General features: G+C 33.1%; 1 protein-coding gene across 1 annotated transcript; it reads left to right on the plus strand.

The window, feature by feature from the left end:
• The first annotated feature begins 1,849 nt into the window (after positions 1-1,849).
• Positions 1,850-10,177, plus strand: LOC139523954 (cytochrome b-c1 complex subunit Rieske, mitochondrial-like). The gene is made up of 4 exons (XM_071318403.1): positions 1,850-2,107; positions 6,974-7,117; positions 8,203-8,505; positions 9,901-10,177. Exons 1-4 carry the CDS (start codon positions 1,909-1,911, stop codon positions 10,062-10,064), a joined length of 810 nt encoding a protein of 269 aa, XP_071174504.1. The 5' UTR covers positions 1,850-1,908; the 3' UTR covers positions 10,065-10,177.
• The last annotated feature ends 5,681 nt before the right edge of the window (positions 10,178-15,858 follow it).

Raw genomic sequence — 15,858 nt, forward strand, 5'->3', positions numbered from 1 at the left:
TTCCAGGAAAAGCACAAACCATCGCCAATGAAATGAAGGCATATGAAATAGGTTTACTAGGAATAGCTGATGCAAGATGGAATGATGCAGGACAATCAAAACTAACATTAGGAGAAGTGATTATATACTCTGGACATATGGAAGAGAACACCCAACATTCTGAAGGAGTTGCCATTATTCTGTCAAAAAAAGCTCAGAAAACATTAATTGGCTGGGAGCCAATAAGTGCCAGAATCATCATGGCAAAATTCAAGACCACACATAAAAGGATATATCATTAAACATCATCCAATGCTATTCCCCTACAAATGGCGCAAAGGACGACATCAAGGAAGGATTCTATCGATTGCTTGAAGAAACCACCAGGAAATGTAGCTCCAAAGACATCACCATCTTAATGGGAGACCCAAATGCTAAGATAGGAAGTGACAACACCAGTTATGAACAAGTGATGGGAAGACATGGGCTAGGAGAAATGAATGAGAATGGAGATTTTTTTGTCAACCACTGTGCAAATCACAATCTGGCCATTGGTGGAACAGTTTTCCCCCACACAAAAATGTCATCTAGCAACATGGATATCTCCAGTCATGAACACTGAAAATCGAATAAACCATGTCTGCATCTTCAAGAAGTTTAGGAGTAGTTTACAATATGTCCAAGTTAAAAGAGTAGCCGACGCTGACACTGACCACCATCTTATTATAGCAAAAGTCAAATTGAAGCTAAAGAAACACCAAAATATTGAATCAATAGGAAACGGTTTAAAATATCAATGTTGGCAAAAAAGAAATCGGAATTCCAAATAGAGTTCCAAATGTTCCAGAATTCCAAAAAATCGCTCCAAGAATGCAATAGAGGAAACAGTTTCAATAGAAGATCACTGGCAAGTAATTCAAAAAGCTATCACGACAGCTAGCGAAACATCAGGTGGTTTAAAAAATAGAAAACACAAGGAATGGATAACGCCAGAAACACATGTAAAAGTGGAAGAATGGAAAAATAAAAAATAAAAATATCCTGAACAACAGCAAAACAAGATCAGCAAAACAATTAGCATATCAGAACTTGAAGAGTATATCAACTATAGCTAACAAGGATGTCAGGAACAGTGCAAGGAGAGATAAGAGGGCATTTGTAGAAAACCTGACAGCAGAGTAGAAGAAGCAGCTAGAGCAAACAACATCAAAGCTCTGTATGACAAAACTGCTAACGGGGAAATGCCAGAAAGGAAGTAGACCAGTCAAAAGCAAAGAAGGGAAAACACTCGTCATGCACACATGAAGAGCAAATGAAAAGATGGGTGGGGCATTTCAAGGATGTGCTAAACCAGGACCCACCTGTAAATAAAGCTGGCATTCAACCTTCGGAAGAGCTTTTGGCAATGGACTGTAAAAGACCATCGACTTCAGAAGAAATAAAGAAAGCAGACATTTAAACTTCAACTCAAATGCTGTATGAGCTGTTTGGAAAGATCTGGGAAAAAGAAAAGAGGATGGAATGGAAAGAAGGACACATGGTAAGGCTTTTATTGCAAAATGATTTCATATCACACATAGTAACCGTTAGTGTATAATCAGATTTAGATGTGTTGTATTGTGTTGTCGATGAATTGTTCATTCCCGGAATATGATGTTCCGGGACTTTTTTGTGTTTTTAATCCTCAGTCGGATTTATATTCATTTTACTCTACCCAAAAACTCATGTCGTAAAATATATTTTGAATTTTTATTTATTATGTGTCGAAATAAGGTTGATTAATTACACTTAGATTTGAATAAAAGTAAATACTGTTTATATAAGACACCAAAATAGATTGTTAGTTGTTAATTTTCGGATATATACGAGAGCAACTACCGAAATAAATTCTCTTCCGGTCACCTTGAATTTTGGACAAAATTTTGGGATATGTATTCCCTACCTAAATCCGCTGCTATGCCAGCAGTTTCACAAATGATAGGGAAAATAACAAGACCGATTCTACCTTCAGCTTCACTGGCACCAGAAGTTGTGTCATTAAAACCGTCCCAACACGATAAGAAATCGTCTTATACGTTACATAAGTTGGCACCGAAGTCTGCAGTCAAAATTTCAAGTAACTGGTGTAGTAAGTACATTGATCGTTGCACACACAATTCTGATATTTTTGTTTCTTTTTATATTTAATTATTTGTTTAATTATAGAAATTGATGCTCTCACAAATACTATTTCAATACATTTTGTACATAAGTCTGACATAACAATTTTAACATGCTGATAATCAGATAATGCGAGGCATACAGTTTATTTAATAGCTGGCCCATAAATTATTCTCAGGCACTTTTCTATAAAAGAAATTAAATAACTTTAATATAATGCAAGGAACCTAACCAGTTTTATTGAGAAATGACTCACAGTTGTAAACTTCCGTTGTCTTGGTTTTCTCGTATCAAACATAAACTAAAAGAACTAGCCAAGGAATGTGTTTTTGTCCCAGCCGATAAAGCTGCTAATAATATGAGGCAGGCATTACCTGTAAATGGGGACGAAGTCTGTATGAATTATTTTTTTGTAACTTAAATATTTGTTAAAAAAAAAAACCGGAAATACCGTAACGTTTCCGATTTTGGTTCTGTTGTTAGGGATTGTAGTTGTGATGTTATTTAAATTATGACGTCATGTGCAATGTAAACAAAGAAACGCTGTCATCAGGTAAAGTTTTTTCATATCAAGGAATTATTAAAAATGAAATTGGTATTGCGCGTTCCTTCCTATTTTATACTACTGATAAATATATATTTTACTCAAAGTTTCATACAAACGAGACCGGAAAAAGGAAGTACATTGTACATTTCTGCGCAGGTCCGGGATTTCAAAAAGGCGACAAAAAAAGATTTGAACGATTTTGAGTTCATTAGTACAATGAAAAATTCGGGAAATTTTCCCGATTTTTTTTTTTTTTATTGAATTTTCTACTGTTATTGGGGACTTCGTCCCCATAATATTATTATTGTTTGACGTAAATTTTACATTGAGGTTCTGAAAAAGGAAATCACCAATTCACCAACATTCCAACTGACTCCATTTTCAGAAAACAAAATTTGTAACAAACATAAACTTTTAGCCACCGCTTTACAAGCAGAGCCAAATACAATGAAAGTCCCAACTATGTATTGGCTTCCGAAGCTACACAAAACCCCTTACAAATATAGATTTATTTCGTCTTCAAGCCATTGTTCAACTACTAAATTGTCTATTCTTCTTACCAGCACACTTGGTACAATTAAAAACCTTATAATAAATTGTTCAAATAAGGCCTTCGAAAATAGTGGAATAAATTACTTTTGGAGTGTTAAGAACTCGTTGGAAGTACTTGATAAATTGCATGCTTATATTGGTGATTTTGAATCTGTTCAGGCCAAAATAAAAAGATTGTATGTTTGCCCAAACGCGACCGACCCAAAATAAACCCGCCGACTCAAATTCTTTTTTTGACGTTTTTTTGAAGAATTTTTTTTTTTTCGGATCTTTTTTGGGTCCGCTCCGTCATCGTACAAACCTTAATGTTTGTCGTCTTTGCGTTTGAAAGTAACTGTGAATAAGATTAAAAGACGCAGTTAATCGATATTCGATGTTCTCTGTTTTTATCTTCTGATTGAACGAACGTAAAAGTAAAACATGTGAAGAGGCACAGTTTTTTTAACGCTGTAGTTGTCTGTACTACCAAACCCTTAACTATATGCTCAATGTTAATTTCATCGTGTTATCGAATATCTGATAAGAATATTCAGGTAGATTTGTTCAAAACCATGTGCAATCGAATATTTTCAATGTTATTCTGACAGGAAATGGATCCGGAAGTTGCGAATTTACAATCTTGCAAGAAGATTTTGTTTTTACTGAATAAAAAGGAATTATTTCTTGATAAATTGTTGTCTTTAATTATAATCTTTCTTTATCTGTAAATTAGATGCCCTTTTATTCAAATAGTTCAAATTTACAAGTCTCATTAGACAAGATCAGTACGTTGCTGTTTGGGAGAATTTGATAAAACTATAATTGTTCACAGAATCAGAAATATAATCTTTACTGAATGTAACTCCCTCTGAATAATTTATTGCAATATAAATCCCTTTTGACAAGAGAAATCTGACTTTTGACAGAAATATTTTTTTCACATGTGCAAAAGTAAAAACATGTTATGGACGCCATATTGGATTTTTATACAAATTTGTGAGGAAGGCTCTAGAACCATGACCTAAAAATAAATAGTCTTCAGAAAACGTTAACTTTATGCAATTATATTTTATCAATAATGATTATTTTCAAAAACTTAAACTTGATTTTTTAAAGAAATAAAATTATAACAAATACGTTTTTAGTTTGGAGATTCTACAGAACATGCTTTGATCTATTTATAGCCAAATTAGTTTACCTGTGTGATAATGTAAATACAAATTTGTTTTCAAAACATAAAAAAGACACAAACTAAGGATGGTAGATAATAATTCATATAAATATTTTAGGACATTTAATCTATTTAAATAGAAATAGGATTTAAAAACTGCAAACAAATTTAATCATTACGTGTATAATCAGCTGATATTTTTTTTACACAAACATCGTGTTGATGCAACTGTTGAAAATCACTTCATAAATCCACCAGCCCTTTCACACAGCTAGCAATTGTCAGTGTTATAAACATCTCAGGATACAAATCATATAGTAGACTAATTTATTTATAGAGGTTTTAAATTCATGGCTTTTGGTTTTCTCTACAAAGGTTTGACGGAAAAAAATATATACTGTTTTAAGATCTTTTAATATTTTCATGCAGATTCTGATACCAAAAAAAAAAAAAAGAATTTGCCTACCTACCTACCCACACCCAGTCATCATGGGTCGGGTTTGGGCAAACTGAAATATTTTTAATTGTGGCCTCAAAGTTTTGATTTTTCTACCCTGTATACCACATTGCCTCACATTCTCATTAAGAAAAAATTCACACATCTAATTAAATGGGCATTCAAAAAATCAGAATGTGAATATATATGTTCAAACTCTTTTAGGTCATTTTTTAGTAGCAATAAACAAAAAAACTATGTTAATTAGACATGCTTTGATACTATATATGCCCTTGAATTTTTACTAGATAACATTTTTGTTCGCTTTGGGGATTCCATATATCGTCAGATTATCGGAATTCCAATGGGGACCAACTGTGCACCACTTATTGCGGACCTGTTTTTGTATTGTTATGAGTTACAATTTATGACAAAATAAGCAAAGACCCATCGAAACAACATCTGATAAACAAATTTAATAATACTTTTAGATATTTGGATGATATTTTGGCTCTCAATAATGACGACTTCAGTATGTATATTAATGAGATTTATCCTGTTGAACTTACTTTAAATAAAGCTAATACTAACAATGACCACTGCCATTTTCTCGATCTTGATATCTTTATCACTAATGGAAAGCTGAATACTAAAATTTATGATAAAAGGGATGATTTTTCATTTTCTATCGTTAATTATCCGTTTTTAGATGGTGACGTTCCCTTGTCACCATCTTACGGTGTTTATATATCTCAACTTGTACAATTCGCTTGTGTATGTAACAATGTTTTAGATTTTAACGAGAGAAATTTATGTATTACTGAAAAATTATTACACCAGGGTTTTCGATATCACAAACTAGTCAAAACATTTACTAAATTTTATCATCGGTATAAAGACATCATTCGTAAAATAGCTCAACATGCAGACTTCTAATACGTTCAGGTATTTCACATCCAATTTTTTATGGAAATATTCTTTATAAAGCACAAAGGTGTCAGTATTCACCTCAGAAACTTACAAAACCTTTGAATAGACTTATTTTAAGAAGGGATATAATTACGATACTGTTGTCAAGTCATTAAAGATTGCATATTTTGGCGTTAATATTGAGTCACTGATAAGGTCTTTGCATCGGAACTAAACACATTTATTCTAAAAACAGTTGTTGGCATGACACAGGTTATGTTCTTCTCATATATGTTATGATGGTATGATACTAAACCCCTAACGGGAAGGATTGTGTCTGATGTTCATATGATGAAATCATAATCTTTCAGTCAGTTTAATTGAAGTCTGGAGCTGGCATGTCAGTTAACTGCTAGTAGTCTGTTGTTATTTATGTATTATTTTCATTTTTGTTTATTTTCTTTGGTTACATCTTCTGACATCAGACTCGGACTTCTCTTGAACTGAATTTTAATGTGTGTATTGTTATGCGTATACTTTTCTACATTGGTTAGAGGTATAGGGGGAGGGTTGAGATCTCACAAACATGTTTAACCCCGCCTCATTTTTGCGCCTGTCCCAAGTCAGGAGCCTCTGGCCTTTGTTAGTCTTGTATTATTTTAATTTTAGTTTCTTGTGTACAATTTGGAAATTAGTGTGGCGTTCATTATCACTGGACTAGTATATATTTGTTTAGGGGCCAGCTGAAGGACGCCTCCGGGTGCAGGAATTTCTCGCTACATTGAAGACCTGTTGGTGACCCTCTGCTGTTGTTTTTTATTTGGTCGGGTTGTTGTCTCTTTGACACATTACCCATTTCCATTCTCAATTTTATTTTATTGTATATTGTCTTATTGATTCTTTGGACTCTGGACAGTGTGGTTGTCTATCCCATTCAAACTTGTTTTGTCATATTGAAGAAATCGACGTTAAATTATTTACAAAATGGTTTTTTTTTTATAAAAAAGTTTTGTTAAGTACACCATACATGTCAGCATGTCTTAATGAATCAAAATGATTTTATTAATTAAAAAAAAAATTCTTTTCCATGGGTACATTTTTGTAGCTAACAGACTTGTTCGTCGTTCACAGGTTATACCTGCCTCAATTTACATTGAAAGTACAGCAATAGTTAAAAACATAGAGAGACTTTTGGATTTTAAAGTCTGACAAACTTTAATATTGATCTTTATTTTTTCAGGACCACAACAAGTAAGGTATTCCCATACAGATATAAATTTTCCAGACTACTCATCATATAAAAGATCAGGTTCTAAAGATGTTAATGTATCTCAAGTACAATCAGAACCACAAAGGAAACTCTTTTCCTATTTGATGGTTGGAAGTGAGTAATGTTAAGTTAAGCAACCTTAAGCTCAGGTTCATGTGCATTAGTAATGTACATGCATTGCAAGTCTGCCATTCTTAAAGTGACACAGTTTTCTGAAAAAAATATTTGATGTCACAATTACATGTATAAGTTATTATTGACAACATCAAAAGGTTATTTGTAGCTAGATCAGGAGCACTTAGAGCAAACATAGATAAATCATGTAAATACCTAAATACTTCTTACCATCTTTTGAATGAGGATGTTTTCCCCCATAACAATGCATCATTATATTAGATTACACTAGTTCTTGTTATTTGAATTTGTGAGGAACCAGTGTCAAGTATGGGCACATATTCTGTTGCCTTTAAACTGTCATGTTTTTGTATTGCCATTTATAAATTAATAGATTGATTAATTGATTGATTTCTTAACATCCAATGCTAAATATTTCATGCAAACTCTGAATGAAATAAAGAATTTTTGATTTAAATTATATGAATCCACAGTATGCAAGAACATACATATACAAAAAATTGGCTATAAATCTGTAGGCACAGCAAAAAATAATTGAATCTAAAACAATGTCTGTTATTTCCTCAATAGTAGGTTGACTAGGTTCAGCTGAATGATAAACCAACACGATTTGTGTGACCCATCCTCATTGGGATTTACAACATGATTGAAAAAGTTTGAAATTTAGATTATTGGTACAATTGAATATTTACCCCCCATTCATATCAGTTTATAATAAGACATTATTATATGGAGGGAAGTAATATTTAGTTAACATGGTTAATGGCAATGAGGCAACTATCTGGCAACACTATAAAACCAAGTTGAAGGAAACTTAAGTTGTGGAATGGTCTTTGTAGATCATTACTATTAATGATCACTAGCCTGTGAGCTAAAACGCTGTGAGTTTCCAATATCACCTGTAGCAGGGATATTTCAGTACACAATGAATCCACTCTTAATTGACAAGAATTGCCAAAAGAAGCTACCAAAATCCTTCCATCAAAAGTAGTTTTGTGTATTTTTTTAACTATCTAATATGCATTTTCAGTTAAATATGTGTTGTTTTTTATAATTTTTTACAGGTGGAGCACTTGCAGGTACATATGTGGCTAAATCCTTTGTACAAGATTTAATGGGAATAATAGATGTATCAGCTGATATTTTAGCCTTAGCCAAGGTTGAGGTAGATCTGGCCGATGTCCCTATCGGAGAGAATCTGACAGTAAAATGGCGAGGCAAACCAGTATTTATTAGGCATAGATCAGAAGAAGAAATCGCAACAGAAGCCGGTGTTGATTTAGCATCATTAAGAGATCCCCAACACGACTTGGATAGAACACAAAAGCCAGAATGGGCTGTGATGTTAGGAGTCTGCACACATTTAGGTAATTGTCACCTAAAATATACCGTTAATTTGCTTGCTTCTTGTACTGTGGTACCATAGAGTTATATGTTCTAACAAATTGATATAGTTCTCTGAAACCTAGTTCATATTGGTACAAAGAATTTTAAGTTATATTTCTTATTACTCAAATTACTTTATATTTAGTTTATATACACTAATGAGTTCCTACCGAAGGTTTGCCAATGGTAGATCTCTCCAGGCACTTCAGCTTCCTCCAACAATAAAAACTGACTGCCATAAAATAGCACAATAGTGTTGAAAATGGTGTTAACATCAATCGATCTATCATTTATAAACTCCTTGGTAATAGATAGAAGAAAGATATGTTTTCTTATGTTTCTTTATAGATATAGGAAGATGTGGTATGAGTGTCAATGAGACAACTCTGCACAAGAGACCAAGTCACATTAAACCATTATAGGTTGAGGTACGGTTTCAACACGGACCCTAGGCTCACACTGAATAGCAATCTATAAAGCTATAAAGGCCCCAAAAATTACTATTGTAAAACCATTCAACTATGTACTTATGTTCACTTGAGTGTCCATTACATACGGGTATACATCAATTTTATCTTTCTTACACAATTGTCATGTCACAGATTTAAATGATTAATTGCAAATTGCAACCAAACAAATATGAAGAGATCCTTTCCTCACAATATATTGTTAAGATTTAATTTGAAAACAGTTTTATGAACGTTTTGCAATGTAAAAACATTCAGCAGAGACATGTATTTATCTGAAAACTAAACAAACCAGTATAATAGATATAGATATAGACAAATTTTTCAAATGAGCACAAATTTGCAAATCCGAGAAAGTGAAGTTAAGAAAACTACATGTTCATTGGAAGGCAACAGCAAAATGCTAATCTGTCATCCAAATTTGAGACAAATCCCTCTAGATGGACACTTTCAGTGGCACAACAAAATAACATTCAAGATTATTCTGCTCAACTATGTCACTTCATGTCTGTCTGTATTGATCTGATAATTATTTATATTCATTAGTGTATATGATGATTAACATATTCAGGTTGCACTGTTGAAGGATTCATCGGAAGTAGAAGCATGTATGTAGTCATTTTGAAAGATAACATGTTAGACTATACACAATATTTATGCAACTCCATTGGTCTATCATTCCTATTTTCTATGTCTCCGCCATAGCAGAGGTGGCATTAAGCTGTACCCTCGTCTGTCTGTAGACTCTACGTCTGTACGTACTTCAAAAAATTAATTTCCGTTCTCTTATTGAAAAAGAAGATGTTGTATGATTACTTTATTTGCCACAACTGAATGTTTTGAAACCTATACACAATGCTTATTATTTTATAAAGAACTATATGAATTACTATTCGTTTGTTTTTTTAGGTTGTGTACCAGTTCCCATGGCTGGAGATTATAATGGTTATTTCTGTCCCTGTCACGGTTCTCATTATGATTTATCTGGAAGAATAAGGAAAGGTCCAGCTCCATTGAACCTTGACATCCCTGACCATTCGTTTCCAGAAGGAACAATGCTGGTTATTGGTTAACCAAGGATTTTAATAGAACAATGATTTTATTTATTTCGGTGAAAATATGTACAATGGTACCAGTGGATGATAGTTTATATGTTTACATATTGTAATGAAATTTGACAAGTTTTTATTAGCTTTTGAGTTTTGTCTTGCCTTTCACAGAAGACCTAGATTTCATATTTCTGATAATACCTTCATATGTCATCCCAACTTTCATGTAGGTTTGAAAACATTTTTATGGAGAAAAAAACACTATTATCAATGTGACATAACCTTGACAATAAAATCACACTCTAGATTTCAGGATAATGAATCTTGGATAGTTTCTGTTTAATATATTCACATCACAGACTGTAGTCAATTTAGTCACTTATCTGTTGTCGAAAAACCATGTATAGTCCTCTGGAAATAAGGGTTATTTTTGTATAATTGGTAATGTGTTTCATTAACTTATTCCCAACATATTCTTTTATTCATACAACAGGTCAATAACAATTGTCATGTGACTATTTTGTAGCAAGACCTCATTTTAGTTGTCAGGATAAATTCCAGGATAAATATAAATAATAAAAAGATGTGGTATGATTGGTATTGAGACAACTATCCACCAAAGGTCAAATGATTTAGATGAAACAAGGTTTCTCTATTCATGAAAGATCTGGGTCAACTATACTTGGTATATAAAATTGTTGATTACAATTATATTTGTGTGATATATATAGATATGTCAGTCTAACAGGATTATGTGATCTGATTTTGACCCCATTATCAGGGTACATTGATTAATGTGAAGATTTTTATTGGTGTGAAAATAAGAATGTGTGGTGTGATTGCCAATGAAACAACTATCTACCAAAGTCATGGATGTAAACTTCTGGTCACAGACAGCCTTCAACAATGAGCAAACATTCTGTACAGTGAGCTATAAAAGGCATTAGCCTTAGGAATAGGTGAATTATACATGTAACTGTAAATTCAGAAATTATTGCGAGGTTTTTATTATTGGGGAAAATGCGACAGAGTTGTAAACGCAATAATTAAAATTCGCATTTTGAAATAATTTATATGAATTAAACAGGATTTTTCTTAAAATCGTAAAAATTAATCTAAAATGACAAAATCGCAATAATAAATGCACGCAATAATTTCTGAATTTACAGTATATGTAAGTGGATAAGGTCAATGTACTAGGTACATATATTTAGACATTGATCTCATATATACATTGTAACATTCAGCTGTAATTTGTATAGCAGATGAGATATATCATTGTTTGCAGTCTTATTTTCTGCAGTGACTAAATTCTGAGGTCAAGAGCATAGGACATGAACCAAAGGGAAACCTCGAGTTATAAGGCAGCTTCTTCAGCTACTGGTCATTTTAAAATGTAGAGGTTTTATTAATTGTTAATGCCTCTGCCATATTAGCATCACTAGAATTCGGCAGCATTTGAAACATACCCAACTAAAAATAGACGTACTGAACATTGAAATAGAGGTTACACTATTCATTGGAACCTATATTTAAGTTAGTACAAATTGTCTTTTTAAAAACATCTAGATTTTGCCACCACACCAAACAAACATTTTTACCAAAAATATTGGTCAGTACAACAGACCATACTATCTACACTCAACTCCTTAAAAAAGGTGTACAAATGACACATAACAGGCAAAAATACAAGTGGATTAAACCAATTTTATGAGTGCACAAACCTTCATCTTTGCCTTTCTAGACCATATGTTGTGAAAGTATAAAAAAATAAACAACCTGTGCCTACAGTCTGCAGCCACTAACATGACATGACAAAGGAGTAGGTTCAGTAAGACCCCTAAAGGTTGAGGATGAACACGGATGCGGCCACTTTCAATTTTGACAAAAACCATCTGAAAAGTGACGATTTTTGGCATATTTGATATATTTTTCATATTTAAGCTTGAATCGGAGCGTTTTTAATGACTTAATCAGTTAAAATCTTTCACATACACTAATTGAATCAATTGAAATAGACATTAATTGTCCATGATTGATTGATTGTTGGTGTTTTAATGCCACCTTTGAGCTTACACTTGGCCATGATTGATTGATTGTTGGTGTTTTAATGCCACCTTTGAGCTTACACTTGGCCATGATTGATTGATTGTTGGTGTTTTAATGCCACCTTTGAGCTTACACTTGGCCATGATTGATTGATTGTTGGTGTTTTAATGCCACCTTTGAGCTTACACTTGGCCATGATTGATTGATTGTTGGTGTTTTAATGCCACCTTTGAGCTTACACTTGGCCATGATTGATTGATTGTTGGTGTTTTAATGCCACCTTTGAGCTTACACTTGGCCATGATTGATTGATTGTTGGTGTTTTAATGCCACCTTTGAGCTTACACTTGGCCATGATTGATTGATTGTTGGTGTTTTAATGCCACCTTTGAGCTTACACTTGGCCATGATTACTGATCCCATTAAAAAGGTCAAGCCATCTAATGGGACTGTATTTTGGATATTTCATGTCTTCATGTACACTTTTATATCAAGTCACAATACACTTGAAGAAGCTTGACAAAATAATCCCAATTTGAGTTAGTGGTTGATGTTGTCCAATGTACTGTCCAGTTTTTGCTCCTACCCTTCTTGTAGATATTGACTACCGGTAATGCAATTTCAACTGTATACATGTATTTGTATTCTTTGTCATTTTGTTTATGTTATGCATTCTCTGGTGAAGTTATATGGAGATATTATTTCTGATTTCTCAAAAATTTCAGAGAACCAATGTGAAACATACAAAGTTGGTGAAATTATAGCATGTTCTTTATAAAACCTAATATGAGATGATAGAGTCAAAAGTTTTTAAAAGCCTTCAATATATACATGGTAACCTTAGCTTAGGTCAAACTCAGCTGATTACTTTGTTTAAGGCACTTGAAAATTCAGTTTGCCAGACATTAAAAAGACTAGATGTGTCAGAGCAACACGAATGGCCCCGTCTCAAAATAAAAATCTGCAATTTCAACAACACATGTGGACACAAACATGATGGTAGTCTCACATAACAAAAATCAGCCCAATATCTGAAGGCGTTTAAAAATAAAATCCATATAACTGTGATTTTTAACAATTTATCAAAGTCCAAAGCCTGTAGTTTCGGCAAAAATTAGCAGAGCTGAAGGAAACTTAAACTTGATCTGTAACTCATCATGGTTAACTCACATATACAATAAATCAGCACAATAACTGAAGGTGTTAGAAAAAAAGTCTGTATAATGGTTTGTTGTGGAATGACAGAATGGGGGAATGACAGACAAGGGTAAAATTATACGACACTGACAACTTTATTGTAGGGGCATAAAAAATAAATTTAATCATGATCCCAGAACCATCTTTTGATCAAGTTGTCTGGATATCCGATTTCGATCGATTTCATTTACAGAATACAGAAAAAATGGCATGAAAAATTATGAACCCCCTCCCTCAAAATTAAGACTCTCTATTCTGATGTAATCTTGCATTTTAATAGTTTAATCAAACATTTTGGCATCATTTTACTAAAAAGTTGGCACTGTAATTTTGAAGTATTTTAAATTTTGATACTTGGCGTAGATACTGTATTTTAAAACTGGTACATGTATAATAAATTCAATTTAAAATAATATAGATGTCAGTGACTGATTATTTAGAATTATTTTACAAAGACAAAGACTTTTGTAATAAATTTGTAGAAAACTTTAAACTTCAATAATTTGGCACTGGAAGTGAAGGTAGAATTTTTAAAGATACACATGAGAGATTTTCAATAGAAATGTTGTGACAATATTGTATAGATTTTAATTTTTTGTTTTTTAAAGAGATTATTAAACTGTTATGTCATTTAATATTCTCCCCATTCAGATTTATGTAATATATATAAGAGACTTTTGTTTCAATTAAAGGGCCCTCGTGGAACAAGATTTTTTCATATAATGGAAAAACACAAAAATTTGAACAATCATTTATAAATAAATAATCAACTAAGACAGGGGCGGATCCAGCCAATTTTAAAAGGAAGGTTCCCAACCCATGGTAAAGGGAGGTTCCAACAATATGTTCCAATTCAAATGCATTGATTGTCCAAAAAAGGGGGGGTCCAAGTTCCAACCCAGAAACCCCCTGGATCCTCCACTGTTAGATAATGATCTAAATCCACAGCCAGACAAAGGCTATATCATAAATATTTAGTTAAACAAATACAGAATATATATTCTTACACTGTAATTTAAAAAAAAATCTTGTGAACAATAAAGATATATAAAGTTGTATGCACTTGTTACCCATGGCCAAAATTAACAACAGCATCAAAAATTTATAGCTGAACATTTAGCAATTAACTATTTGTATATGGTTTTTTTTGGCTAAGGTCCAAGGTTCCAAATAATCCAAATTTTAACCCCACCCAAAATAATATTTTGTACAGTATCACAACTATTGACCTGGAACTTTATAAAAAGTTGTATGTCTATATTAAGATCTATTATGTAGATATGTTCTGATGTGAAATAAAATAGTTATCTCCCATTTATTCATATCAAACTACTTTTCACCATCTTTGGATAAATAATAACTTGATGTAATATGATTAGGTAAAGATGGGTATCAAATGATGTGTCCTGGTACGGTACCATATCATCCTGCAGATTACCTTTTGAACAAGCAAGTTAAAAATCTTGAAACAGTATGTCGGACTAGTAAAAAAACAGGAGTCAATTTCATATTGATTTGACATTTTTATGCCCGACCTACGATAGTAGAGGGGCATTATGTTTTCTGGTCTGTGCATATTTTCGTTCGTCTGTTTGTTTGTCCATCCGTTCCTTTGTCTGTCTGTCCCGAAGTTTTTGGTCAAGGTAGTTTTTGATGAACTTGAAGTCCAATCAACTTGAAAGGGAGTCTCATTGGGGGGTTCTGATCCCGGATCCCGCTTACTGTTTTGTCAGATTCCCGTATCCCGCTTACACTATGTACGTAAGCAATTCTCATTTTTTTGTAATTTCCCGTATCTCGCTGGACTTCATTTCCCGTTTTCACGGCCCAATAAATTGACTTTCACGTGTCACGCTTACAAAAAATCGGCAATCCCGCGTCACACTTAGACCCCAATGAGACCCACTTGAAACTTAGTCAATTGAAAAAAAACTTTACGACAAAAGAGATGATTTTAGCTTTCCAATTCTAAGTAGCAACATTCCAGCAGCACCTGCATACGGTGTATATATCTCCCAATTGATACAATATTCCCGTGCTTGCATTTCCTATCATGATTTTCTTGATAGAGGGTTGTTGCTCACAAGAGTTCCAAATGGTGAAGTTGAAATCATCTCTTCATAAATTTTATGAATGCCATCACGAGTTGGTTGACCGTTATGGAATAACCGTTTCCCAAATGATATCGGATATGTTCCTTACGTCGTAACTACAATCCCCATCCCTTTCATTAATGTGACCTACCGAATTAGACTATTTACCGGATTTGTTATCTCATAAACAACACGACAGGTGCAACATGTGGAGCAGGATCTGCTTACCCTCTGGAGCACATGAGATCACCCCTAGTTTTCGGTGAGGTTCGTGTTGTTTATTCTTTAGTTTTCTATGTTGTGTCATGTGTACTATTGTTTGTCTGTTTGTCCTTTTCATTTTTAGCCATGCTGTTGTCAGTTTATTTTCGATTTATGAGTTTGACTGTCCCTCTGGTATCTTTCGTCCCTCTTTCAGTACACATGTTCCTTATGATATGATCTTTCTAATTTTAATACCAATTACGAGTTTTACCCCA

This window comes from Mytilus edulis, chromosome 5 (assembly GCF_963676685.1).
Source record: "Mytilus edulis chromosome 5, xbMytEdul2.2, whole genome shotgun sequence".
Lineage (NCBI taxonomy): Eukaryota > Metazoa > Mollusca > Bivalvia > Mytilida > Mytilidae > Mytilus > Mytilus edulis.